This window comes from Heterobasidion irregulare, assembly GCF_000320585.1.
Source record: "Heterobasidion irregulare TC 32-1 unplaced genomic scaffold scaffold_12, whole genome shotgun sequence".
Lineage (NCBI taxonomy): Eukaryota > Fungi > Basidiomycota > Agaricomycetes > Russulales > Bondarzewiaceae > Heterobasidion > Heterobasidion irregulare.
Window position 1 is genome coordinate 374,110 of NW_009258208.1, and position 25,615 is coordinate 399,724.

General features: G+C 53.5%; 10 protein-coding genes across 10 annotated transcripts; 4 read left to right on the plus strand and 6 right to left on the minus strand.

Moving 5' to 3' along the window:
* Positions 1 to 335: 335 nt before the first annotated feature.
* On the minus strand, positions 336 to 3,282 carry HETIRDRAFT_390129 (uncharacterized protein; the record flags this gene model as incomplete). The annotated part of the gene is made up of 10 exons (XM_009553727.1): positions 336 to 674; positions 729 to 834; positions 890 to 1,008; positions 1,065 to 1,348; positions 1,408 to 1,974; positions 2,027 to 2,399; positions 2,455 to 2,501; positions 2,555 to 2,617; positions 2,673 to 3,152; positions 3,203 to 3,282. The coding sequence occupies 10 exons, from the start codon at positions 3,280 to 3,282 to the stop codon at positions 367 to 369; spliced, it is 2,427 nt and encodes an 808-aa protein (XP_009552022.1). The 3' UTR covers positions 336 to 366.
* A 1,764-nt stretch (positions 3,283 to 5,046) lies between these two features.
* Positions 5,047 to 6,753, minus strand: HETIRDRAFT_37957 (putative 26S proteasome regulatory complex, ATPase RPT6). Its single transcript, XM_009553549.1, has 7 exons — positions 6,553 to 6,753; positions 6,380 to 6,499; positions 5,717 to 6,328; positions 5,557 to 5,666; positions 5,408 to 5,501; positions 5,275 to 5,342; positions 5,047 to 5,213 (listed from the first exon to the last, which is right to left on the minus strand). Exons 1-7 carry the CDS (start codon positions 6,698 to 6,700, stop codon positions 5,160 to 5,162), a joined length of 1,206 nt encoding a protein of 401 aa, XP_009551844.1. The 5' UTR covers positions 6,701 to 6,753; the 3' UTR covers positions 5,047 to 5,159.
* Positions 6,754 to 8,220: 1,467 nt separating this feature from the next.
* Positions 8,221 to 9,077, minus strand: HETIRDRAFT_481245 (uncharacterized protein; the record flags this gene model as incomplete). The annotated part of the gene is made up of 5 exons (XM_009553728.1): positions 8,881 to 9,077; positions 8,721 to 8,830; positions 8,630 to 8,669; positions 8,444 to 8,571; positions 8,221 to 8,386 (listed from the first exon to the last, which is right to left on the minus strand). The coding sequence occupies exons 1-5, from the start codon at positions 9,007 to 9,009 to the stop codon at positions 8,221 to 8,223; spliced, it is 573 nt and encodes a 190-aa protein (XP_009552023.1). The 5' UTR covers positions 9,010 to 9,077.
* Positions 9,078 to 9,953: 876 nt separating this feature from the next.
* On the plus strand, positions 9,954 to 12,059 carry HETIRDRAFT_53911 (cora metal ion transporter; the record flags this gene model as incomplete). Its single annotated transcript, XM_009553569.1, has 13 exons — positions 9,954 to 10,176; positions 10,235 to 10,252; positions 10,489 to 10,556; positions 10,623 to 10,700; positions 10,766 to 10,876; positions 10,926 to 10,969; positions 11,029 to 11,206; positions 11,264 to 11,297; positions 11,358 to 11,500; positions 11,551 to 11,631; positions 11,681 to 11,743; positions 11,793 to 11,890; positions 11,945 to 12,059. The coding sequence occupies 13 exons, from the start codon at positions 9,954 to 9,956 to the stop codon at positions 12,057 to 12,059; spliced, it is 1,254 nt and encodes a 417-aa protein (XP_009551864.1).
* A 2,265-nt stretch (positions 12,060 to 14,324) lies between these two features.
* On the minus strand, positions 14,325 to 15,253 carry HETIRDRAFT_390146 (uncharacterized protein; the record flags this gene model as incomplete). The annotated part of the gene is made up of 5 exons (XM_009553729.1): positions 15,236 to 15,253; positions 15,095 to 15,175; positions 14,701 to 15,036; positions 14,561 to 14,641; positions 14,325 to 14,502 (listed from the first exon to the last, which is right to left on the minus strand). Coding segments are annotated over exons 2-5 (621 nt in total), but the record flags the coding sequence as incomplete, so codon positions are not given.
* Positions 15,254 to 16,710: 1,457 nt separating this feature from the next.
* Positions 16,711 to 18,632, plus strand: HETIRDRAFT_461008 (uncharacterized protein; the record flags this gene model as incomplete). The annotated part of the gene is made up of 3 exons (XM_009553730.1): positions 16,711 to 16,819; positions 16,917 to 16,996; positions 17,052 to 18,632. Exon 3 carries the CDS (start codon positions 17,133 to 17,135, stop codon positions 18,630 to 18,632), a length of 1,500 nt encoding a protein of 499 aa, XP_009552025.1. The 5' UTR covers positions 16,711 to 16,819; positions 16,917 to 16,996; positions 17,052 to 17,132.
* A 3-nt stretch (positions 18,633 to 18,635) lies between these two features.
* Positions 18,636 to 18,899, plus strand: HETIRDRAFT_162536 (uncharacterized protein; the record flags this gene model as incomplete). Its single annotated transcript, XM_009553731.1, has 1 exon — positions 18,636 to 18,899. One exon carries the CDS (start codon positions 18,636 to 18,638, stop codon positions 18,897 to 18,899), a length of 264 nt encoding a protein of 87 aa, XP_009552026.1.
* Positions 18,900 to 19,683: 784 nt separating this feature from the next.
* HETIRDRAFT_240748 (uncharacterized protein) lies at positions 19,684 to 20,584 on the plus strand (the record flags this gene model as incomplete). Its single annotated transcript, XM_009553732.1, has 3 exons — positions 19,684 to 19,877; positions 19,946 to 20,201; positions 20,267 to 20,584. Coding segments are annotated over 3 exons (768 nt in total), but the record flags the coding sequence as incomplete, so codon positions are not given.
* Positions 20,585 to 20,832: 248 nt separating this feature from the next.
* HETIRDRAFT_481257 (uncharacterized protein) lies at positions 20,833 to 22,513 on the minus strand (the record flags this gene model as incomplete). Its single annotated transcript, XM_009553733.1, has 1 exon — positions 20,833 to 22,513. The coding sequence occupies one exon, from the start codon at positions 22,511 to 22,513 to the stop codon at positions 20,855 to 20,857; it is 1,659 nt and encodes a 552-aa protein (XP_009552028.1). The 3' UTR covers positions 20,833 to 20,854.
* Positions 22,514 to 22,926: 413 nt separating this feature from the next.
* HETIRDRAFT_481260 (uncharacterized protein) lies at positions 22,927 to 25,481 on the minus strand (the record flags this gene model as incomplete). The annotated part of the gene is made up of 7 exons (XM_009553734.1): positions 22,927 to 23,157; positions 23,213 to 23,613; positions 23,696 to 24,226; positions 24,440 to 24,511; positions 24,574 to 24,652; positions 24,716 to 24,793; positions 25,300 to 25,481. 7 exons carry the CDS (start codon positions 25,479 to 25,481, stop codon positions 23,007 to 23,009), a joined length of 1,494 nt encoding a protein of 497 aa, XP_009552029.1. The 3' UTR covers positions 22,927 to 23,006.
* Between the last annotated feature and the right edge of the window lie 134 nt (positions 25,482 to 25,615).

A 25,615-nucleotide genomic window follows, 5' to 3' on the forward strand; every position in this document is an offset into this window, starting at 1 on the left:
AGCACGATCTGGACGTTGGACCAGCAGCAATGAAAATATTGCCTACGGGTTCGCCTAGGAAGTGCAGTGACGGTGCTGGCAATCACGATATGCGAGTTGCCTGCCAGGTCGCGCCGGTGGTGAAGCAGGGTGAGGCTTCAAAGCGGACTTCGAGCTCACAAACTCCGCAAGCTGCACTCCTCTACGCTCTTCTACTCTTGCCTTGCACAACATTCTCGCCCCAAAATACCAAGCATATAGGTCGCTACAAGTCGCTACAGGTTGCAGCACAATTTTTGAAGGTAGGTCAAGATCGGGACAAGCATCTCGCAGAAAATATTCGAAAACCCGCTCATAGATCATATCAGTCAGCTACATCCCTCCCTATCACTCCACATCTCTCCACGGCCTATCGACATTTGCGTCAGCCTCGTTAACATCGTCAACGTTCTCTAAGGTCAATGATTCCATCCTACGAGTGAAATCGTTCATATCAGCAAGCCCAAGCTCCCTCAGCTCAGCGTCATATCCGCCACTGTCCCGAACAGGCTCGCGCGGATCCCAAGGAATTGGGATACCTTTCCATCCTTGGTTGATGTGGACATAGTTCAAAAAAGAACGCCACAGAGGATCAAGAGACAGGACGTAAGGATCCCCGACAACGATGAGCAGGGCTTGTGCTCGAGTCACTGCGACTATGATATCTTCAGACTTCGAGTCCTGAAATTAGAAATCAAAAGCAGACGCACCATTGAAACGACGAGGATTTGCAACGAAGCCAAGCGTATGTCTGAGGTCGTATGCAACGAACTCCCTACTGCTGCGCACAGTTGATATTATGATCACCTTTCGCTCCTGAGAACGGGAAACTATAAGTGGCTTGCTAAGCAAAGCATGAAAAGAATCGTACTTGACCCTGGAACTCTTCAACACTGCCCACCTTGATGTCGTCGGCGACACCGCTGAGTGCTTTGCTTATCCTGCGACATTGGGCATGATAAGGCGCTATGATTCCGATGTCATGGTCCGCTGTAACAGAACGGATTTTCAAAGACAATCCACAAAAACGTGAGTTGGATGCTTACAGACTCGAAAACGTCGATCAGCACGCAATTGCACAACATAATCTTTGACCTGTAGAATTTCCTCAACGTTGAAAAACGATGGAGACGAAGCTTCTCGATCATCCTGCCCTGACATAGCGTGGAAGACGATCGGGAATCTGCCGGATGCGAGAAGAGAGCTGCCCAGGAAAAAATCTGTTGTTTTTTTGTCCGCGCAAGGTTCTAATTCATTTGCGTAGAAGCGTTCGTTGGGGTACTTCAAAATGGACTTATGCGAGCGATAATTCTTGGTCAATTTCACGATCCTGAATGAGATGGAGTTCACGATCGAGATTTGTGGTGGAGGACAACAGATGGGACGTACGTGATGCCATGGCCACTCTTCGTGTCATAAATCTCTCGATTCATGAGCCTTTCCAAATAGCTGATATCCAGCTGAAGATCACGCGCAACAGCGGACCGGATGATAGGCCCAAGTTGTTTCGGATCGCCAGACAACACAATATTCGTATTCAAATCAGCAATCGTCTTGATCGCGATCATGACCTCCGGTTCAGTCGCATGGCCCGCTTCGTCTACAAAAATATGCGAAAAATGTCCACGCGGCACTCCGATGCCATGAGCAAAAGACGCAGAGACGCAGGTCGAAACGATGACGCTATACCGTCGTAGAAATGGCATTTCAGGCGATGAAAAAAGGCCATCGATATTGCGGTATGTGAACGGGAGTAAGGCATCCGGGACGTTTTCTTGAGTTCGGCTAGGTGCATAAAATCGAAAAAGCTTTCGAGCTCCAAGGGATATAAGTTTGCTGGCTATCAAATCGGCCGCAGAATTGCTTGGCGCGCATGCAAGAATTCGGGCTTGAGGATTGGCGTGTATGATTTGAAGGATGGATTCGACGATTGTGACCGTTTTGCCTGTTCCTGGCCTTCATGGAACGGTAAGATAGAAAGAGGAGGAGGATAACATCGTGTACTCACGGACCAAAAACGATGAAGGGAACAGAGCCTGGTGAAGATTTTACGATAGACGTCACGGCGTCAAGCTGAGGGGCATTGTTGACCAGATTTGAATTGTACAGAGAGAAGGGCGTGTTGCGTGGCTTCGCGAAGATGTGCTGCCTAATTGGAAAGAATATGCGCTCCGGTGTAAATGCAGTAACCAGGGTTTGATGCTGTCGTCGCAGAGGGAATCTGTTCAGTTTGAAGCGTACATTATACAGTTGACCCCTTTCGGCGTTAGGGAACGAATAGTGGAATTTGAGCCCAACCTCCTCTCTTCGGACGAAGTGAACGCGGCCTTCGAACCACTTCCCTCGGTCGGAACCGTGTCGTTGGACAAGGATGGAATCACCTGTACCCATATTAAGCTATGAAGATTGTATGACTATGCAGGCGAAATCGCTCACCCGTTATGACACTCGGACGTTTCTCAGCCAGCCCTGGGACCTTCAAACTTCACGACTAGGTGAGTACATGGTTAAAATTGGATATTCGCAGGCAACTGACTAGTAATATATGCCGTGTCGATCAAGTACAGCATCATCCATATCATAGATGTGGAGATCATTCCTAGAGTGAAGCAGATCAGTGTCATTCAGCGGCCACTTGCAAATACAAGACTCACTCCATTTGGTTCTCCTCGATCCAAATGAGAGACTGGAAATGGCGTGAATATGTAGTCGCGTTCAGATGCGGTGGTAACACAGTCCTTTTAAGTTGGGCGATGATCTCCGAGACAGAGCCAGCAAATAAGACAGAAGAGATGGATTCTGGAATCGGGGCCACTGGCAGTGATACAACCCACTTAATTGCATTGGTAGCAGGTGGCGGATCGCCCGGCAAAACCTCAGTCTCTGGCGAACGCCTAGTCGTCTTCCGTGGTACATAGGGGCTGACAGGTTTGAGTGCCTCATAGTCTGCCTTGCTGCCTACGATGGCTTTAAGAGCGCGAACAATGATGAAACGTTGACCGAGACCGATATCTTCAAAGGCAATTTCCAGCCGATCTTGATACCTGCCGCGCAAAGACTGCTGAAACGTGATGTACACACGAGTCACACGACCGCTCTGGAGAACAGAAGGACTAGGAACCGCAAATGCGAAACTATAGCGCAAAATTATGAGACGAACTACGGATGATGTAGAAGCACATACGGAGAATGGAATGAAAGTGATGACGATGTCGAAGCCAGTTTGAGACCTGTAATTTTTATCCGGGTGGATTGACTAGTCATCTGGATCTTGAGCTCGACTCGCACACCTCCTTCTGCATCCTGCAGCTCAACAATACCAAAGTCGATACCGGAATCGCCATGAGAGATTGTGACACCATGTTTGTCTTTGGAGGCCTCATCGAACGCAGACTTATAAGCAACAAACTGCTCTCGTCGCTTATGAGACGGCTTGGTAACGTGTAAACTCCAATGGCCGTTGTTGACGTTGACGTGACATAGCTGGCAGCGTGTTTGCCCCGGGAGAGCATGGACCTCTTCTGGCTGTACATCGACTGGAGCACCCACTCCTTCAGTTCGCGAGCGATGGGGCCTGCCATTGATATGCTGTTCCCAGCAGTGCGTTCCGCTGACGTTAACATCGCATGTAGGACAGTGGAAGGATGTTGACGCCCCAGATATGACTTTGAGGTGCTTTTTGCCACGGGCATGGGCTTCATAGACTCTGATGCTGGTCAAAATACGTTGGCATGGCTCACAGAATATGACATCATGGTTGAATGGGCATGATTCGATTGCACAGGTACCAGACGATCGCAGGTGAGGACAGACTCCGACCATCTTGAATGATACTGAGATCAAGGTAGCCTGCAAGTCACCATACGATAGGAAGAAGCTGATGAGCGAACGACAGAAAAATCAGACCATCAACGCACCGAGGTGTATCTCGGGAAAGATCACGATGGTCCGAGAGGTGGTGACTAAGTTGAAGGCTGCACGCACGCTGCTGGTTTATGGAGTCGAGGTGGCAGCGGGAAATGGTGGGGAGACGAGACGGGGATCTCAAGTAAGAGCGCTTAAAATTCAGCCTCGCGGCCTATGCCAGGCCAACGTCAACCTACCACGAGCATCTTCTGGAAACTCCTATCCCATTCTCACGTTACTATCGGCCCAATGAGGGCTGAGAGATTTGGGGTAGCGTCAAGAGGCATTGTTGTCGGTCATGTTGCTGGTGAAGTTGCAGGACTGTTTCTGTTGCTGGATATTGAGGCGGAGCTCAAGTTCTTTCAGACACTCCGCGACTTCTAGATCACTTCCGAATCCGCCGTCCCTCGCGTACCGTAACGAATTGTGCATTTTGATCGAGTTCTCTGTAGCCTTGAGCACTTCTACAGCACGACAAACCAAGCGATAACTTGTAAACTGGAGCTGTACCGAATTAAAAAAAATGGAGGCTATGAGGCCCATTTGCCTCCACGGCAAAATTCCTCAAGCACCAGATATTTGCATACTTTAGTAATTCTACATAATATGGCAGGTCACATCAGAACTTTCAGGGTACGCAGCGATAGCTCAGCGCAGACGAGACTAGCCAACGGACTTATGAAGAAGAATAAAGATGCCAGTACTTCATACACCGATCTGACACAGAGGATAGCCGTTGTACGTCAAAGAACAGTCATCGGTTGGCCAAACATCAAACATATGTTGATGGGTGTCCCGGTACAGATCTGAATAAGAGAGATTGTTATTGGCAAGGAATTGTTCACACTGTGAGTTCATACCGCGGTCAAAGGAATGAGTGGAATGTCAAGGTTGCGCTGCTAAGTTGGTAATGAGTTCACGTCAAACCTTCGAAGAAAGAAGCTGATCGCGTCGTGATGCGTCCTATGTTATGCCCGGTAAATTGACCTATTGATAGGTTAGGTAGAATGTGCGCCAGGTGTTTGTCGGCTGGCGTAGGATCGTCGATCTTATTTGGCTTATGTGGCTGAATGTATAAGCCTCTTGAGCGGAAAGCAATATACAGCTAACACAGATAACCATCATTTGCGATGTTGCATGCCTGCTTTGATCGACGACTAAGTGTGCGTCCATATTACACAGGAAAGGATGATTACGCCGACGACAGGAAAATGAGAAACCGGGGCACACAGACATCATGAGAATAGCTTGTTGACAGAAGTATTCCCTTCCTGGTTCTTTTTCAGAACCTGTGGAGTGAATTTGATGAGCCCCAGTGCATATGCGATATGAAGCGACACAGGAACTCACCTTTGCCACGGCAAACTCAAAGTCCTCTTGCGTGACATGCTGCCTCCGCTCACGCAATGCGTACATACCTATCGGAGATGTCAAGATGTGTCCGTTTGGGGTTTGTTCCTCGCAGGGAAATCGATGTGCGTACCTGCTTCTGTGCATATCCCTCGGACCTCTGCACCCGAGCATTGTCCCATCTTCTCTGCGAGAGAGCGTAGATTGATACCTCGTTGGAGAGACATCTGGCACAATCGGTTAGATGAAAAGGATACAAAGTGTGTAGTGGTGTTGACGGACCTTGCGTGAGTGAATTCGAAGGATGGCAACGCGTGCCTCGGGGCCGGGTGGTGGGAACTCAATCTTTCGGTCGATACGCCCAGGCCGTAAAAGAGCCGAATCAAGAATATCTAGATAGCGAATTCAGGGTACCATAGACTTCCATTTGAAATTCACAAACCTATCCGGTTAGTGGCCATGACCACCTTAATATTCTTGGTGGGTTCGAAGCCATCCAACTGATTTAGCAGCTCCAGCATGGTTCGCTGGACTTCAGAGTCACCGCCGCCAGAGCCGCTCTCCCCTCGAGAACTTCCGATAGAATCGATCTCGTCCATGAAGATGATACTCGGCGCATGTTCCCGAGCCATCACGAATAGCTCCCTGACCATCCGGCTTCCCTCGCCGATATACTTCTGCACCAATTCCGACCCCGAAACCCTAATGAACTTGCAATCGGTGTGGTGGGCGACCGCTCTGGCCAGAAGGGTTTTTCCTGTACCTGGAGGTCCATACAGGAGGACGCCCTTCGGCTGCGCGATACCGAGGGCTTCAAAGAGTTCTGGATGTTTGACAGGTAACTCAATGACCTCCTTGATTTCCTTAATTTGCTTATCGAGACCGCCGACCATTTCGTATGTGCTATCAGGAACCTTCTCCACCATCATGAGAGAGACGAGGGGGTCGACTTTGTTGGGGAGGACTTTATGAATTGTGTACGAATCGGAGCGAAGGGCAACACGAAGAGAGGGTGTGAGTGTTTGTACATCGATTTCTGCGTCGAAGTCGACGACTAGATAAAATGGTTATACGGGCCGAGTGGGAAGAATGAGCTCGAACACACTGTATTTCCCTTCGGGCTGGACCTTCACTAACACCTTGTTCTTGCCCATAACTTTCACAATTTCACCGACATAGCTTCCAGGCTCATGTAGAAGTTGAAGCTCCTCTCGAAGAAGACGCACTGTTCGGAATCTTGTTTCATGAGCGTGAAAGGCTATGTTCTGGAATGCTTACCCCGCGCGTTCAATGCATTGCGTTGTGCCTCCAGACGGCGCAGGTTCTGTGTCTTCTGGTTGATCAAAAGCTCTGCGGCTTCTATCTTGGCCTGATAATAGGACTTGATTCCTCCTGGGTTGGTCGATGTCTGGATTGCGACAGGCATAGTGATTTGAAGCAGTACCAGTCAAGCAGGAGAGTGGAAGACGTTTGCAGCTTTGCCGCCAACTCGACGCGTACGCGTCACTGGTCCATCACATGTGTCACTTACGTGACAGTAGCGTCACACAGAATGTGAGTACGTGACACTATCAAGTTCAGAAATTTCAATTGTCAGACTGTCAGAACGTCGAACGATGACTTCGCCGCAGCGTCTATCGAGCATTGTGCTCTGAGATCTGAGGAAGCAAGGTGCGTAAATACGATTGTATTGGTAGGAACAGCTCCGAGCCGTAATTCATGGCTGTTTTCCCCCGGATCAGTCATTCGCTCAGCGCATTTTCTGGTTTCTTCGAAATCTTGGCATACCTACCGCTTCACATGCATATGCATCATTGAAGGCCGGAGAGTCTGTGTCATCGTGGGAAATAGCTGAAGAATATCCCGCTGATTTTGACGTTGTCGGAACAATCCAGAGCACATGCCTAGAGCCGCTGCATTTTGGCAATACACCCGCATGCTCAAAAGGGTCTCGTAAGTTCTCGGAGAGTTGTCAAGACACACTGGTCAAAGCGTTTCAATAGGCCAACTAAGGATTGTTGAGCTCCTACAGACGCTGTCTCTCCCCAAGCAAGGCTTCAGCGTTACTTCAGATGGATAAGCCAAAACCAGCCGGCGGCGACAAGGCGGCGAACTTACCACCCGGTAGCGCACAGGCAAGTCCCGTGAGAGGGGGCATCTGATATCAAAAGGTGACGCTCTCGATGTCAAACCTTGTCGACGAGGATCATTCTGTGTGCTTTCCGTGTCCGCGAGCTGGGTCCAGCGATTCTCGGGTTTTCGTCACTCCAGCGGAGATAGGTCTTGACAAACTCGAAGAGGCACCGGAATTCACAGCCGCCCAACCAGGAATAGCGCAAGAACCAGCGCTAATCTGGAATTGTTGTCTGCAAGAGGTATTATTGGCGAATGTGGTAGCACGCCTCGCGTACCGAGCAAGAGAAAATGTCTTACATGAGTGGGAATATCGTGCGTCATCTGATCGAATCAGTGGGGGTGCTCAACTGGATACGTGATGAACGTAATCCTGTATATTGCAATCGCATTGCAGAATCGGGAGATCCTCAAGGACACGAGGCTTTTGGACTCGGGTCTGAACAGTTCGCACTCAGGCTAGTAGTGCATGTCGGAGTCAGATATAGATTTGACGATTCGACCTGCGATGCGAGTTAACGTGTTCTGCCTCCAGGATGTCCGCGAGACGACAATTTGATTTATGAACTTCGAAGACCCACCGGACAACTCATTGAGAAGCTGATATCACTAGCTGTTCATAGATAGAAGTGGGCGAGATGACCATAACCTCCAGAAGATGTCCTTTGCATAATTTATGATCTTTCCCATTGGGATTTTTAGAGCCCCAACGCTCTGCTGCTATCGATACTATCAGTCATACATGCACCTCACCAACACCACCGCCATCAGTCGATCACAATCCGATGTCCGCCGCATGCCTTCGGCATGGCATTACATACCATACTTCCTTTTCAATGCCGCCCACCCTGGCGCAGCAGCCCCATAGACCTCCACAAAATGGTTCATGTCGTGCTCTGGGATACGGTTCATATCAACGCTGTTCCAATATCGACTGACGAAGAAGATGATGTCTTGTGCGTCTCGTTCAGATCCGCGGCTGCAAGAATCAGCACTCAGCGAATAGAGACAATGATGTAGAAGGCGCGACACGCACATTAACCACGTTTTCAGTTTGGCGCGGATGAATTCGGATATCGACAAGAAAGGGATACCACTCATGACGGTGACGGTCAATGCGTCTAGGCGCCGAGGACCAGCTTCCCCTGCAGGTAGTATCTCGATCTTGAAGACGTCGAAGGGTATGAGTGCAGAGCACAGCTGATACAATAGAGAGACTTACCTCTATTGGAGGAATGCACCGATGGTATTTTGCATGCAGACTGAGACATGTTTGTCAACGAGGGCATGAGGAGATCACTTGGGGAGCATACCGATTACTCCATGGTGAGGCGGTGATAGTGATGTCTTGCCTGCCTGTGAGCGCCTGGCGCACACGACGGAATGGATGAGTGCTGCCCCCTTCGACTATGCAGAAGATTTCCTTGACTCCGATGAGTGGAAGGACTGTCAGACGACATGAAAGCATCGTACATCGGCTTGTGTGCTGCTAGTAACGACTGCAGTGAATAAACTTCCGTAGAAGGCGTGGGGAACCCCGCTGGCGCGGAGGAGTTGAGAGAGGGCAGTCGCTGCCTCCAGAAGTCGACGGGTCTCAGGCATATTGGAGAGGGATGTTGGAGAGTTGCCGGGTTACAGACATGATATGAGAGGAGGTTGAAAGGTTGAACTCTATCGAGAAGGCAGGAAGAGACGATTGGTGGGATATGAATTAGTTGGTTCTGTGACCGAATGTCCCAAGCCCGGAAAAAATAACCCAGTCGGAATTACTTCTGAGGGCTTGCCGATACGGAATTGTCCGATCGTGGGGGACCGTGCACGTTGTGTAAGGACGCTCTATGTACACAAGGAGAGGTCCATGGAGGCGTCACATGCTACAATGTGCGAAGTGAATTTCACGATGAACCGCAGGGCCGGGACACGCAGCGGCACCTCGCAAAGATCAAGAGCGACATACACCGTTCTAGATCGTTATGAGCCAGGGCACTCTTTCAGCGACCGTTGCGCCGAGCGTCAACTCTAAACGAGAACAGCTGACCGTCTGACCTGAGCGGAACAAAACTTCCCGAATGCGAGATCGCGGTAATAATAACAGGAGATACGATTATTTGCGCCTCAAACATTTATCACCGATGGATTGCTGACGACTGGGGCGGGTTAAATTCGAAGCATATTGTTTCAAAGCGTTTGTGGGGAAGGAAGGGCAAGAATGCGGGGTGGTAAGCAAGAATGCGGGGTCTACTGTAGGCGAGTGCCACCTCGTCGGTATTTACGTCATAGAGGTCACATGATTTAGCTGTCACTCGTCCGCGAGTGTTTGCAGCGCGCGAAATTGCGCGAAAGCCGACCGCTCCGTCTCGAGTGCTTTAGGCTCGAAAACATTCGATATTCGCGTCAAACCGCGTCCATACGCTACGCGCATGCATAAAGGCCTCTGGAGGTCCTACGCTCGCTATGTGATGCCCCTTGCCTCTCCATTCCCCTCTCGGAGTCGCGTTGGCCTCACTGGATCGTGCGCCAGCAGCGCGACCGCCAGCCCCCTTGTCATGAGAAATTCATCTAGAAAATCGCACTCTCGCTCTTCTAGATCATTACATAGCGTTTACATCTCATCTAGAGGGGCTCGCGCAATGTCATGGACCTCGAGATTCAATATCTGGCCAGAAGAGTCATACACAGGTCCATCTGACGGTCGGGAGGAGGCTGCAAAAGCGGCTATATTGGAAAAGGCTATCAAGGGGCGTCAGCAGACAGACTTGATGCTGCGATGTATGTCGCTCCCTTGAGCTTGTGCGCGGAGTTTTTGAAAATAACACTTTCTCTGTAGGCACAATCCTGGATGCGGGTGGTGAGTAAACGCCTTTCCCCCATGGACACGGTGCTGGTGGTGGTCAAAGCATTCGAATCTTGGGTGCATTAATGTATTCATGGCAATCATACCCGAAAAAAATGCTCCTGCGGAGATGAATTCGGGTACTGAGGCCTGGTCGGAACATGACGCATCCACCCAGCATTGTTGCATAAAATCGGCGCAGTACCATGACAATACAGCCTTTGATAGAATGGTTACTTACGTCTGAGTAGGGAACGTGAAGACCATCTCCGGACAGTTCAAAAGATCGGACCTCTCTTCCGAGCATCGTCTAAACGTAAGAAATCGATTCTGTTCACCATTCCCACATGCAACTGAGCAGGTGACGCTCTGTTGTGAAAAGCCGCGTGACCTGCGGAAGATTGATTCCAGGATTCCAAATTTGGTCCCAACCATTTTGGTGAGAAGGGAAGCAATCCTTGTAAGTCACCTTTCACCCCCAACGCTCCGCATCCCATGTTAACAAGTTCATCGTTCATCGTCTAGGTGAATGTTTTACACATCCGCGCACTCGTCAAGGCAGATGCTGTTATATTGTTCGACACGTATGGGTCCACAGACTCAAGGCTACACTCAGTCTTTCTATATCATCTCGAAGTATGGCTTCATCAACATTTCATCAACGGCGATCCTGACTCTCCCGCAGCATAATCTCAAGATGAAAGGCGCTGGGCTGCCATATGAGTTTTTGTGAGTCTATGGACGTATTGGTGACCGCCGGCTCCTCACGAACAGCAGACATGCTTCAGAGCATTGGAATCCATCTTCCTCTCTGTTGTAAGCGCCCTGGAAGCCGAGATGGTTTTCATTCGGAACCTTCTCGGCGGTCTGCTGGCAGAACTTGAGGATGACATCGATCATGACAAGTTTAAACGACTTCTGCATTATTCGCGGCGACTCACAAGCTTCCTGAATCGAGCCAAACTTGTGAACACTCGCCCTTGTCACTGGACCGAGGACTTTCACTGATCACCCTATTATTAGGTTCAGGAGTCTATAGACGAGGTGTTGGAACAAGGTACATATTAACTCTCACGTCGTTGCACGGCACCATGCTAATGCGGTTTGCGCCACGTAGACGAGGACCTTGCAGCCATGTACCTTAGCGACAAGAAGAAGGGTCTCGCACGCACCCTGAATGACCACGATGAGCTCGAAGTCCTCCTTGAAACCTTTTCTAAACAAGTCGAGGAGATAGTTAACGAGGCCGAAAATACACAGGTTCGTGATGCGTAGGCAGTCTTTATTTCGATATTCACATGCATATATAGAGCAATGTCCAATCCACGCAAGAGATAGTCGAACTCATATTAGACTCTAATCGCAATGCCTTGCTGGCTCTAGACTTGAAGGTATCGTCGCATAAACAGGGTAAAGAATGCATCTCACGATTTATTTAAGGTTTCGATAGGGACCATGGGCATCGGCATGGGGGCCCTTATCGCTGGGCTTTTCGGTATGAATGTATGTCTTCCGTTTTCTCTTAGCTCCCCATCTCTCACGTCTATTTCAGTTAACAAGTCACATCGAAGCAACCCCCTACGCCTTTGTCGCCATGTCTGTTCTATCTACAGCTGTAGCTGTTCTAGTATCATGGACTGGTCTCAGAAGGTACCCTGTTTTTATCTCTACCGCCGGACTGCCCATGTGAATGATTCTTTCCAGGCTAGCGAAGATACAGAAAGTTGGTCTCTCCGCATCTAGCGGTCATAAGGGACACAATCGGCGACACAGGCCTTGGCTTCCGCTTCCCTTGAGGAGTCGTCGCTCAGGAGGTTAATCTTGAGTGCCTGGCTTTTGAGAGCTCACGACACCAGAGATTTCTTTTCAGCTCTCGCACCACATAGACATATCACACCATAACTGTAGGACCAGCATCTATGACTTGTCACTCTCGATCTTTGCTCTCTATAATATAGCTAACGCCCCTCTGCCTCCGATATCCCGCGTTGAATTGGTCCGGTCCGAGGCCGTGTGCTTGAGTCTGGACTGAGAAGTAGTGTCGTTCCATAGAGAAACGCAAGGCCTGTATGGGATCGTATGTATCAATTGCTCCGCGATCATAGTCCCTACGCTGACCTTTCAACGTCGCAAGCTTCCCAGATCTTCACAAGATCGGTTTTAACATTCCCATGACCCCTTCAGCATCTCTGTTTCCTCGGCTATACCCTTCGGCCAAGTCGAGGTGATTTGAAGCGTGATTCAAGATACAGTTGCTGATAATCGCAATACACGTCCGACGAGGAAGATGTCTGATGATAAGCTTTGCAACTTCTAACTTATCGGTATCGGTACCAGATCACCTGCCTAGAGACGTCGTCCGCGTTTGACTTGCTGCTTCAATCCAAAGTCAAAACGGGCGCGGGACCAGCCGAGAAACACTTCGTACTTCGATTCTATACAAGAGGATAGGGGTCGGGGATCGAGTGAGCACATAATGTGATCATACTTTCCCAGTATCTCGGTTGCTCTGAGTCCGACATTTCTACCGTCACAGAGGCACGTCAGTGCGTGTTCCCGTCATTCAAAGGTCAAAAACCGACCAACGTGACCCGGAAGCATTTCGTTGCTGGTTTGCGGTGTTGTCAGTATGCACACAGCGCCTGAACAAGATGCTGACGCCTTTGCGGTTCTTTGACTTGCAATTACCTTTAATGAGAGCTTTTCACAAATATTCTCTGTAATAATATATTTTCTCTTCAGGCAGGCTGGGCGCCATTTTCTGTACGTGAGATATCAGGCGATAGAGAAGGAGCCTGCGTTTTGTTGATTTTTGTTATAGACTTCACCTGTGGTTCTCTGAGTGCTCATGTGGATGGAAGGTGAGTTAGATCGTAGCGCAGTTCAAGCGGTGTAGGATTGATTGATCACTCGATAGTGCAGAAGTCCCTAGTATAGCACATTCGCGTAAAGCGTCATGTAAACTATGGTCCACGGTATGTAAAAAAGAACGTGGAATAAGTAGCTGAGTAATGTTGTCCGACGCATCCTCAGAGAGTCCGCGGCAATTATGTGAACTAGAATATACGTGGAGACACATCTATGACAGAAGAGAGTAACCAAGAATAATTACCCATCAATGGCTCCACTATTCGCACCACTTACGCGCCATCCCCATAATTAGCCACGTCGTCATGAAAGCGTGCCTGTTCCGCCTTCATCGATGGACCTGAGACACGAACTGGTTGATAGCTTGGACTCACTGATCGCGATGACCAGGAGCTACCACGAGAGCGACGGAGAAGGAGAATACCGATGACACAAAGCGTCAACATAAGGAAGACTGCGACACCCAGAAGGCCAATAACAGCCGGGATGTATCGTAGAAGTTTGCTGATGTTATCGGAATCTGTGCTGTCGCCGCTCGTGCTGGCGGATGACAAGCTAACGCCTTTGGCGCCCGTTGTAAAGCAGGAAGAGCTATTCGAAAAGCCAGAGGAATTGGACGTCCCCGAGCCCTGAGCTTTCGCCTTCCATAAGAATTTATCAAACGTGTTCCCGTACGCAGGAGGGTTCACGGCGAAAACCATGCCGGAACCACAGTGTGAGACGGGATTCGTCTGACGGCAGTGTGTCCAAATTGGCTTCGTGTCGTTAACCAGGATTTCAAAAGTCGGGAGGTCATAAGCCTGAGTAGGACTGACGGCCTTACTGAAGGTTGTACACGTTAGTGGGTCTATCAAGCGAAGTACCAAGGAAGCTCACAATTCGGAATCAAACCCTCCATAGACTTTCTCACAAGGGTCCTCGAAGGACGACTGCGTTACAGTGTGGTTCTTGACTAGACTTGAAATGAGAATCATGATCAATTCAAAGTTATCAAGCGCAATGAAGTCGGGGCTTACAACTTGAACTGAATTGTGTCTCCAGGGTTCGCTTGTACATATGGCGGATCATACTTTAGATTCGGTGTCTTGCCGTCTGCTTGCAGCCCGCCCACAGTGACGTGATGAGTCGTAGGTTGCGACGAACACACAGACGAAGTCGCAGATGCATAAGCGACAGAACTCGTGGTAGAGGTCCCTTGTTCTTTGATTGCTCGCGTCTTGAACGCGTCGAATGTCGTGTTTCCGGAGTCCGGTGGATTGACAGCGAACACCATGCCAGCACCGCAATGGGAAGAGGGGTTCTTTTGACGGCAATATCCCCAGATTGGATTTGTGTCGTTGACCGTGATCTCAAAAGAGGGGAAATTCGAGGTCGTGTTCGCGCCTACAGGATTGCTATAGAATATCGGATGTTTTCACACAGCTTCACGGACAAGAGCGTGATTAGGCTCACAATTGAGAATCGAAGCCGTTGTAAAGCTTCTCGCAGGGAGACCCAAACGAAGACTGCGTCACAGTGTGATTCTTGACATTGCTTATCAAGATACGAACGTTTCAGCAACGTCTCAATACACTAGAGGGGCAACGACTTACAAGGTAAAATGAACTTTATCGCCCGGGCTTGCTTTCACGATGGGCGGGTCATACGCCAAGTTGGGAGTGCCGTCACTCTTCACACCACCCACCGTAACATAATGCGTTAGAGGCCGACTTTGCTCGTGGGACGCCTTCGCGGTGGTCAAGAACTTCTCGAAGGTGTTCCCATATGACGGAGGATTGATCGCAAAAACCATACCAGACTGACAGTGTGTTGGGCCAGGAGGGGGCGGAGCTTGCCGACAGTACCCCCAGATCGGTTTGGAGTCGTCGGTAACCGTGAAGTTGAACGTGGGAAAATCAGAACTCTGATTGAAGCCTACAGCATTGGTGCTGGCGTCAAATGCGAATGAGTTGTCGTGGGCATGAAACGACAGAAGCAGATACATACAACCCGGTGTCGAACCCTCCGTCCATCTTCGAGCATGGAGCATCGAAGGATGACTGTGTGACTGTATGGTTCTTCACATTGCTGTCCAAGGAATAGCGCTTAAGCGAGGAATAGAGATATAGAGATCAAGCTGCGACTCACAAGGTGAATCGAACTATCTCGCCCTTCTTAGCTTGGATGACCGCTGGGTTGAATATGAGATTTGGCGTCTTGGCATCTCCTAGCAATCCACCGACAGTTACTTCATGAATTGTCGGTGGCCAGTAGTCATCGCGGGCCACGACGTCAGAGCGTGCCGCCAACGCCAGGCGCAAAAAGGCGGAGATGCAGAGGAAAGAAAGAAACATAAGAGGGGATCAAAGACAGATAGTCGCAAAAACAGGAAGAGTATTGAGGCATTTAAACAAGACGGGTTCACAGCGAGAAGCCCGACACAGTTTCATCCTGATCGATGTATTCAGGTTCAGCATAACAAAAGCATGCACCGCCATAACTTGAACATCCCTGTCAGCCAATCGGTGACCATAGAACTGTTGATGAGATTGCCTGAATGGACAGAAGACCTCTCATTGGCGCTATCAATGCTATCGACAGAGCGCGCCTCTCGCCCGCCAGTTGGGAGTGCGTGGTAAGATTGTATCCTCGCTTTCGCCAATGAGATTGGCAGCATCGACTGTGTATCATTATGAGACATGCATCTGAAGACTGAACAAGAGCTCACATGCAAGCTCACAGGAAGAGCCTATCGTTGTATTCAACAGCCCCTTCCAAAGTCTCAGGGACATGAGCAATGAGCACTAGATTCGAGACCTGTGCACCGCAAGCGGTGCTAACAAGGAGCGACAGCTAACCGCCTCTGACGTGAGCGGCACCTAATGCGTCGATGGGCGCTCATGTGCAGCCACTTGGCATCGGTTTGCGTGCTTAAAGAGGTGTATGGGGTGCGCGGGCTTGCATGGATGTCGGGATTCGGCGCATATCTCCTGCATGCTAATCGAAGGTATGCTCGCGAATGGATTGAAGACTGTTGAAGCTGTAAAGCTAAGGCAGCGAGTGTCTTCGGCAAGCTGTTTAAGGTGTGCCTATGTATAGACAGACGGCCTATCAAGTCCACGCGGGGAAAGATACTAGCTGACACGGAAATGGAACTCTGAGTTACTGGTAGCATGAAGCTGGGCAGGAGACTGACCTTGTTGAGTCGACGGTCTTGACACTACCTGGAACCAAGGGGCGATTAGTCGCATATATAATGGCGACTAGTCACTCGGTTTCTGCTAGGTCACTGATAATCCAAGTCGTACGAGGATGAATCAAAGCCAGATAAAGATCATCAGAGCGAAACCAAAGCGAGTATGTTCATAGCTCAGAGGATCACAACTCAAGGCGGCTCGACGCTGACGCCGTCCATTACCGCAGAAAAGATGCAAACTGCAGCCGTACCTAACTTGTTTCGGAACAGTCTCGGATGGGTGATACCTCGATAGGGGTCGGTTTGACCCCAAAAGATGCGCAGATTATGAGGAAATCATACGCGTCCTGTGACACAGATCTGACAATAGGCACTGAACATGGGGTACTGGTGGTGGCTTCTCCACAACTCTCCCTCCACCGTTCATCTTCGTTGACTTCACCGCCAGGCAAAAGCTGCACCCCCAGCTCTTCAGAACCCGCTAAGCCTTGCTGTCATCGACGTTGGAGTTTGAGGTGGTCAAGGAAAGCTCGTCTGTAAGTCGCTGAACATCTGTCGGCGATCGGGGATTATCGGCCAACTGGTTCATATTTTTTGCTGACGCTCTGTATCATTTAATGACGCTGTACACAGGACACACACCATCTTACGGGTTACTTGGGCCACTGCGCAGGCGGCGGTCATCGTCGATATCTCTTGAGAGGGCATCTCAGGTTGACCGGCTACCTCCTAACTCTCCCCTTACGCCCTGACACTGCCCTTACTTAGAAGCTGCGGGCGTCAAGCGATTCATCTCCATCTTTTCTTCATTAGACGCTCGACCATCCACGACCTCTCCTCTTTGCTATCATGGCGACTGTGAGTCTTCCAGGTGGTGTGCTCTCTGTGTCTCCACTCCCGAGTAGCAATCTCCCCTCATCGACTCCATCCTTGTCGACCCCCACCTCTACGTCCTCCGCTCCTACATCGTCCTCGTCGAATGGAATTCTCCCACTCTTCTTCAACACTGTCCCTGAAATGTGGACATGCGGTGCAGCGGTCGTCACCTGGAATTACCTCGGATCCTCTTCCGGACTTCGACTGGTCATCACGGACAGCGACGTTACCCAACAATCACCGCCCACGAACACGCAGAGCGATGGTGTAGCTCGCCCCGCACGGCGGGACACATTGTCCATCACACAAACTATCGGCACAGACCTCGACCCATCTTTAAGTAATTGGACATGGACCCAAGTCGATGTTCCTCAGGGGTGGTATGTGCTACAGGCTTCCATCGCCTCCTTGTCATCGCAGTCGGAGTCTTTCTTCGTCCACAATGGCACCGATACGTCGTGCGTCATCGGTTCTGCCCCTTCACCCTCTTCTGCGTCCGCAACTATATCCGCATCATCATCGACGTCGCCTTCTCCCTCCACGTCTGCGATTCTCGTCTCAGGATCGTCCAAAAGCTCACATGCCGGTGCCATCGCAGGCGGTGTCGTGGGCGGTGTCGCCTTCGTGGCCGCAGTACTCGCAGCGATTTTGTTCTGGCTGTGCAGGCGTCGTCCAACTCGTGGACGGGCTCGGGTCCTCGGCGCGGAGGCCGGACACAGCGGTAGTAATGGGAAATGGAACGGACTGGCCACGGTGACCGCCCGTTCCCTCAAGAAAGCCAAGCACACGTCAGACAGCGGCGATGGCCTGTCAAAAAACATGCACGACCCGTCTCCGAGCGCTCGAGCGTCTCAACTCGGGCGTACACCCATTGGGTCAGACGAGGAAATCAATTCTATCGCCGAGGAAAAGATGATCGTTGCGGATGGCGAAGCACCCGTCCCGCCGCATTACTATCTCCCGCCTACCAAACGCACATCTTCCTCTTCCTCAGTCGCCACCGCCAACTACCGCTCCCGCCCCTCTTCCCAGCGTGCCTTGTCTTCCCCAGAACCCCCGCGGAACGGGCACCACAGTTCAAAGTCGATCGAGGCCATCGCCCACGCGCGTCTAGGCCGGCCGATCTCCTATGCGCCAGGCGCTGCGTCTCCCGAAATGATTCCCCTTGAGCGCTCCGGGTCAGGTTCGGCGGCCGCAGCGCGCCGTGCAGCACGCAAGCCTGTCCCCCAATACGATTACTCAGAGTTTGACGAGCCCGCGAGCCCGCCGCTCGCAATGACCGCGTCCGGTTCGCCAGAGAGCATGTTCGAGGGCACGCTCACCAACGCGTCAAACTCGTATCAAGGGCATGGGGCCTTTCCGTCGAAGATCACATTCGACGATACCCCGACGCTGCACCACCAAGCCAGCTTCGGCAACATGCGCCCGATGCACGTCATGATGCCAGATATGCCCCCGCCCATGAGAGATTAACCAATGAGGAGTCACGGACAGTCTGCTGGCCGGACTGTTATTGTACTAACAAGACACGTCAAGCGACTCACCTCCTGCACTTATCGATCACCTTGTTCGCATCCTCATCTCCTGAGTTTTATTATCCATATGTCATCGGCCATCTTGTTTCACCCATCGCTAATGTTGTCCCCGGATCATGATCCCACACCGGAATGTCTCAAGTATTTCATGTCTCATGCATCTCATCTCACACTTGTCGCCGTCGCCGTCTTATATATGTTGTGATCACACTTTACTCGATACCGTACTGTTCTACATTTAGGCCTTCTCACATTTTTGATACAGAGCTGTCGCCAATGTTTATCGATTGGCGCTTAGCTCTCGGACAATTACAGACTCTGATTTGGTTGTTTGATGATCTCAGCGAGGTTGTTCTGAGTTGTGAACAATGGATTCGCAACGTCATAAGATCGTTGCTGCAAACCAGCGAAATGTGGAAAAATTAACAATCAGGCCTCAGGATTGGACAGACGAAAAAGTGGTTCAATCCAGGATCGAACTGGAGACCTTCTGTGAACTAGACATGCTAGTGTAAGACAGAAATCATAACCACTAGACCATTGAACCGATGGCAACTTATGGCTGTGATTTGCTATCAGATTTTGCAATTCCGACAAGTGCCGGCCCGACTGCAAATGTTGTGGCCCACTCTCCTTGTACTCACTCACCCACTCACCCGCTCGAACTTGACGTGACATAGATGATAAAACATTACTTCGAGCTCTAGAAATCTCTTCATACATTCTGAGATTCCCTGGGCCACCTGCTCGCCATCTCTCCCACCAAAACACCTCGCATCTGGTAGCTCGCCACGACCTCCCCACCGATTTGCATTGCGATGACTCTCATCCACGGCACTATCGACATATTCATCTACACGTTCCTCGCCATCAGCGCACCCTCTGTGGTGCTATGGCTTCGCTCCCGAAAACCACCCACGACTGCAATTCCCCGGCCACCTCTGCGCACACCACTGACCGTCCTCGTCGTCCTGCACACGTTGTATACCCTGTATACGCTCATATACCACCAACCACCTAATATATTCACTTCGTTGGATATCCCGATATCGACACCGACGGCGCATATCCGCACCGTGTTTCTAGAGCATGCCGCGCACGATCCCACAATGACGCTCTCGCCCTCTCTCGACGCGCTCATAACGCGCCTAAACTCGTTCGACGTGCGCACCGTCTTCATCCGGTGCGCGGCCATCCGCTGCTTTGCATTGCTACGCTTGTGCTCACCTGAGCATTCCGATCAATTTGCAGGTTCGGGCAGCAGACGGTCGAATCTTGCGATTATTGCCACAGCCTCGAAGATTTCGCGATGATCGCTTTCCCCAGACCGCTCCTCGAATACGTCCGCGAGGCGTTCGTCGTGGGGCTCCTCACCACGCGCGGAAGCGGGCACGAAAGCCGACGCTCCCTCTCCATCGCGTTGCTTATATCCCTCGCAATCGGAGAGGCCTACTGGCTCTACACCGTCCCAATATCTCTGCAAGAAAATAGCGACATCGTGTTCATGGTACGCCCCTCCTTTACCTCCCCAACCAACAGGCGGAAACACTCACTCCACGGTGTGGGCCACAGTGGCACGATCTCCTCTGGATCCTCCGCCACATCCTATTCCTCACCCTCCTGCCCGTCCTGCACCTCCTCCCGATAAACGCCTCCTCGCCGCCGCTGAGCGCGAGCCTCCGCGTCGCTTCGACCACGACCGACATGGCCCACGCACGCACGCGTCTGTTGCGCTACACGCGCGGCGCGGCGCTCCGCGACCCAAATCTGCGCGGGCGCGCGCTCGCGTACTGGAGGAACGAGAAGCGGGTGGGCGATTGGGTCCGGGGGGACGAGGCGGTGCGGAAGGCTGCGGACGAGATGAAGCTCGGGTTCAGAGAGAAGGGAGAGGCGAGCGCCGACGAACCGGAGAAGCAGGTGGAGCAAGATGGGACCCTGCGGGATGCGGCCAAGAGGGTCATCGTTCAGTTGAGGGAGGTTTTCAAGGCTGAGCCATGATGTCTGCTCTGGGAGAAGGGGGGTAATATAGATGTGCTGGGACCTGGTTGTGTCACAATGGCAGCTGCATCGCTGTTCAATTATCTTTATCTAGTGCCGAGGGCGTTTCTCTTTGCCCGCGTAACTTATTTTGTTTTCTTATGCTGTATTACCGGAATAGAACTAATGAACAGGATTCGATACTTCGCCGAGCCATCCTTCCCACTGCTGAACCGTCGTCCGTAAATCTTCGCTCATGCTGCCCCCTTGTTCCATCGTCGCTCCATAAACCCCCTCCACCAACGCCCTCCGCACAAACGGCACGAACACCGCAACAAAGACTCGCCCCGTCGCCGCCACGACCCCCTTCTGCTCCGCCTCGCCCTCAAAACGCCCCGCATACTCCAACAGCGCCCGCGCCGCGTCCACCACGGCCGCATCCAGCGCGCGCAGCAGCTCCGGCAGGAGCGACACCGGCGCGAGCAGGCGGAGGCCGTTCAGCATGCCCAGCACGGCGTTCGCGTACTCCGCGAGCGGCGGGTAGGACGCCAGCAGGTGCGGCGGCGCGTGCGGCGGGCCTGCGAGCGTGTCCTCCTGCGGCGGCGGCGCGCCGGGCACCGCGAGCCACGCGCTCGGCCTTTTGGAGGCGCGCTTGAGGGCGCCGCGCCACGCCTCCGTCGCGTCGCGCAGCTCGCGCGCGACGCTGTTCCGCACGGCGTCTTCGAAGAGCGGGGGCAGGAGGAGGCGGAAGTCGAGCCCGAGGCGGGAGAAGGACGTCGCGCAGTAGGTGAGCTGCGTGAGGAGGGACGTGAGGGAGCTGGGGTCGGGGATGTGGGGCAGGGCGGTGCGCAGCGTGGCGAGGAGGCGGTCGAGGAGGTGGGAGGTGAACGTCGGGAGCAGGGCGCGGACGGTGGGCGAGGGGGGCGGCGGTGGGGGGGCGGACGCGGTCGAGGCTGCGGTAGGGCGGTCGAGGAAGATGGTCGTGTATTGGGTGACGACGTCGTGCACGCCCTCGCGCCAGACGTCGATGTATTTCTTCAGGTAGCGCACCCACGCCTCCCTGTCCTGCGCGCGCTCGGCGCCCATCTCGACGGCCAGCAGGCCCGCGTCGAAGTTCTCCAGGCGGCCGGTGAGGAACGCGAGCGCGAGCGCGTCCTCGGGGAGCACGTGCATGCGGCGGAGGAAGCTGACGGCCTTGAAGAGCGCGGGGAGCTTCGCGGGCTCGCGGAGCGTGCCGAGGAGCTGCACGAGCAGCGCGCGGACGGCGTGGTGGACTTCTGCGCGGACGTCTTGCACGACTGGCACGTCGGGGAAGCGCGCGGCGAGGCTCGCGGCGTGGGCGGCGAGGTCGAGGGCTTCTTGGAAGGCGCCGTTGCGGACGCAGGTTTCGGCGAGGAGAGGGAGCTCCAGGACGTCCTGCAGCTTTGCGCTGTGCTCGATCACGAGCGCTGCGCGTCGTCTCTCCGCTTGCACATCGCGGATCTCTGTGAGGAAGGAGCGCGAAGCGGATTCGAGGGCGGGTATGTCGTCGAGGAGGTGGTTCAGGGAGGCGGAGAAGGACGAGAGGGTCCCTGAGAGGCCGGTGTTTGCCGTGTGCAGGGAGATGAAGGTGGGGTACGAGGACGTGCAGAGGGTCGTGAGGGCGTTCGTGAGCTGGGACGAGGTCGAGGAGAGGTTGGTGGGCTCTGCCTGGAGAGAGGGGAGCGAGAGGGTGGTGAGATGGGAGAGGTACGCTGCCGCTTGGTTCGAAGAGAGGTCTGGTGCGGAGGCCGACGCGTCTGCAGAGCGGAGCACGTCGACCAGGGCGGATATCTCAGCTCCTCGGGCACCGACTTGCGTCATGGCGTCTTCATCCACAGATCCTGGTCAACGTGGTTAGCAAAAGAAAGATGCTCGCGTACGCAATAATGATGCGGGCGCCGCGTTCCCACACCGTTAAGAGTAACGTACGTGCGGATATCTTCGAGCACTCCAAGGCTGCACCTGGCGTGACTGCTCTGTGCATCTTGTCACCCAGCCCTGCCATCGTGTCACACAGTCTGGAAACCACATGAAGCACAGATGCATGTTCCGCGCAAGGTATTGATGAAACCAACCGACGTTCCTGCATGCATATCCGAACCAACCATATACAACGCAAATTTCGAAACCATAAAGAAGACCAAGGTCGCTCACGAACGCATGGGCTACCGGCCAGACGTAAGTAAAGAAAAAAAAGCCAGGAAATATCGTAAAGAGTCGTGATCGGAAAGAAAGAAAGATAGAAAGAAAGAAAGAATGCATGCACGGCGAGCAGCCGTGCCCGGAACGCGCGCGAAACGTCCGCTCGCTGCGATCATGGCGCGGCGACCGGCATCGTCGAGTGCGCGTCTTCCGGGGTGTACGCCGGGTCCTCCTTCAGCTCCTCTTCTATCGCCGCCTCCCCGTCCAGCGTCAACCTCGGCACACCGGACTCGATGTCCTTCTCGAAGTACCTCGGCACAAACCTGCAGCCATCCGCATCAGCCTCGCGAGACAAAGAAACAGCGCGCGAAAGCTCACTCGACGCCCTTCCTCTTCCTCTCCGCCGCGTCCTCCCGCTGCTTCTGCTCGATCGCGTGCTTGTGCCTCGTCGCCTCGCCAAACTCCTTGCTCACGAGCTTCGTCGTGACCCGCTCCCACAGCCGCCGGCTCTCGTTTGGCAGCTGCCGCTCCAGCGGCCGCACCGCCTTGGGCACGACGTGCAGCGTCGACAGGTCCATCAGCGTGCTCCACTCCTCCTTGCCCCCCGCCGCGCCCGCGCGCCGCCAGCGCACCTTGTGCCGCCACGCCCCGTCGAGGTACGCGAGCGCGCACTCCCTCGGAACGTGCTTGACGCGCGTCCACTCCTCGTGCTCCGTCGCCCCCGGCGTGTACGTGTGGATCACGCCCTCGACCGCGAACTGGGGCTTCCCCAGCCAAGACTGTGCCGCACGACGTCATCAGCAACCCCGCCGCCCGCGCCCCCGGGCACTCGACGCCCCCCCAAAAAAGAAAGCAACGCACCTCCTCCTTGTACTCAATAACCGCCCTCAGCTGCTTCCCGTCGAACCCGCGCCCGCCCGTGCACGTGATGATCGTCGACTCGCCGACGGTGACGTAGAAGCTGCCCCGCAGTATCCCGTTCACCTGCGCGACGGGGTGCGTGATCTGGTACTGCTCCCCCGCGCCGTGCCCGCCCTGGACGAGCACGAATATGCCCTTGTTCGCGTGCCCCGGGCCGATGCGCACGGTCGCCGTGCTCGTCACCTTCGCCGAGATCTGGTCGACGCCCGCGAGCGCGACGCCGCGCGCGGGGCACGTCGCGTAGAACGCCGATATCGGCGGGTGGTGCGACACCTGCTCCGTCAGGTACACGACGCGGACGTGCGGCGCGCGCGGGTCGTCCGACTCGGGCTGCTCGCTCGACGCCGCGGTCTGCCCGTCCGTCTCCGCGAGGCTGAGGTTCGAGAGCCGCGCGTCGACGTTGGACTCGACGGTCGACGTCGACGCCGGCGAGGGCGCGGCCGTCGACTGGACGGCGGACGTGCTCCAGCCCTTGGACAGGAGTCCGCCGAACGCGCTCGACCGCGCGGCGATGGACTTCGCGCCGCCTTTGGCGCTCTTGGCGCTCTTGAGGCTGACGGTCTCTGACCGCGTGAGACGCAGGGCGGCCGTGCGGCTGGCGACTGAGAGGCTCGATTCGGCGGCTTCTGGGGTCAGGTACATGTGGTGCACCGGAGGTTGGGACGGGTCCGATTCGTAGGATACGGGGAGCACGTCCCAGTGAGAGCGGAAGTGTTCGCCGAGCACCGAGTTGTACGGCTTGCAGACTTTGCCCCGCTATGCGACGAGCCGAGGACGTCGGTGTGCGTCGTGAGAGTTGGTGGGAACGAACAACTCACTATGTGTCGGAGGTCCTTGGAGAACGTGAAGCGGAGCACGGCCAGCATCCTGTCGAATGGATCCTCGGAGTCATTGATACTACGCATGCACGTTAGTCAAGCTTCTCGCGGTGGAGCAGGCGATTTCACTTGCGCGGCAAACAGGTCTGGTCTGTCGAGGTAATGCCAGTATTCGAGATTGGGTATTGGCTCCAGCAACGACGCCGGCAAGGAAAGACGCCTGTGGACAGAGATGTCAACGATCGCTCGGAAAATGATGCGTGAGGGGGGCTCGACGAGTAACAAAGGCGGAAAGACAAGTCAAAGATTCTCTCTGACGATGAAGGGTGGATATCAGAAGCTGTGTGCCCATCTTTGTCGTCTGATGGCAAGACATCACGGCTTTCATAGAACCCATGATGAAACGCTCGAATGGCGCCCTCGGCCAGCAACAAGGTGGAGCGAGGGAGCCTCTGATTTCTCCGCCGATTACAGCGAGATGTCTGGACGCCCTGTCACCTCGTGAGGCTGATCCCGTCGTCCAGGCAAACTGCCCTGCTCGAGCGGTAGGTGCACCCCAACACGACGATATTTGCAGAGCGCAGCCAAGGGCTCCGAATTCAGGCGGCGTCGGGCTCCATGTTCGCAACGGAGACGTGCAGAAAACCCGACGTGGAGCGTTCGTTGGGGTGCGATGGGCCGCACGGCGGGAGCCGGTCATGGCCAGACATGAAGCGGCGCACTCACATAGCGGCGATATCCTTCACGCCAAAGCATTTCTTGACGAGCTGCACGATCATGCTCAGCTTACCGCCCTCTCCGGTGTCCTCAGGCAAAGAGATGGCAGGGCCCGGTGCGTCCTCGTCAGCGACGGCAGCGGCGTCGTTGTCCTTGCTCGCCAGAACGACTTCGTGGGCGGGAGCGGCCATGCTTGAGGGGCGATGAGCACGGCGAAGAGCAAGGAGGGTGAGAAGAGAGCGGTGTGGAAGAGGGAGGCGCTGGGGCTCTGAGCGAGTGTGTTTGGAGGGAGGCTTGGCTCCTCACCACACCGGGCTAGACTTCC

Bases quoted from the DNA above. Each gene is read 5' to 3' on its own strand.
- HETIRDRAFT_37957 (XM_009553549.1), bottom strand. From the start codon at position 6,700: ATGCCTGTCGCAATCCAGACATCGACCAACCCAGGAGGAATCAAGTCC. The intron at 6,500-6,552 runs GTAAGCATTCCA...GATTCCGAACAG, and splicing joins CAATGCATTGAACGCGCGGG to TGCGTCTTCTTCGAGAGGAG. The intron at 5,214-5,274 runs GTGAGTTCCTGT...TTCACTCCACAG, and splicing joins TTGAGTTTGCCGTGGCAAAG to GTTCTGAAAAAGAACCAGGA.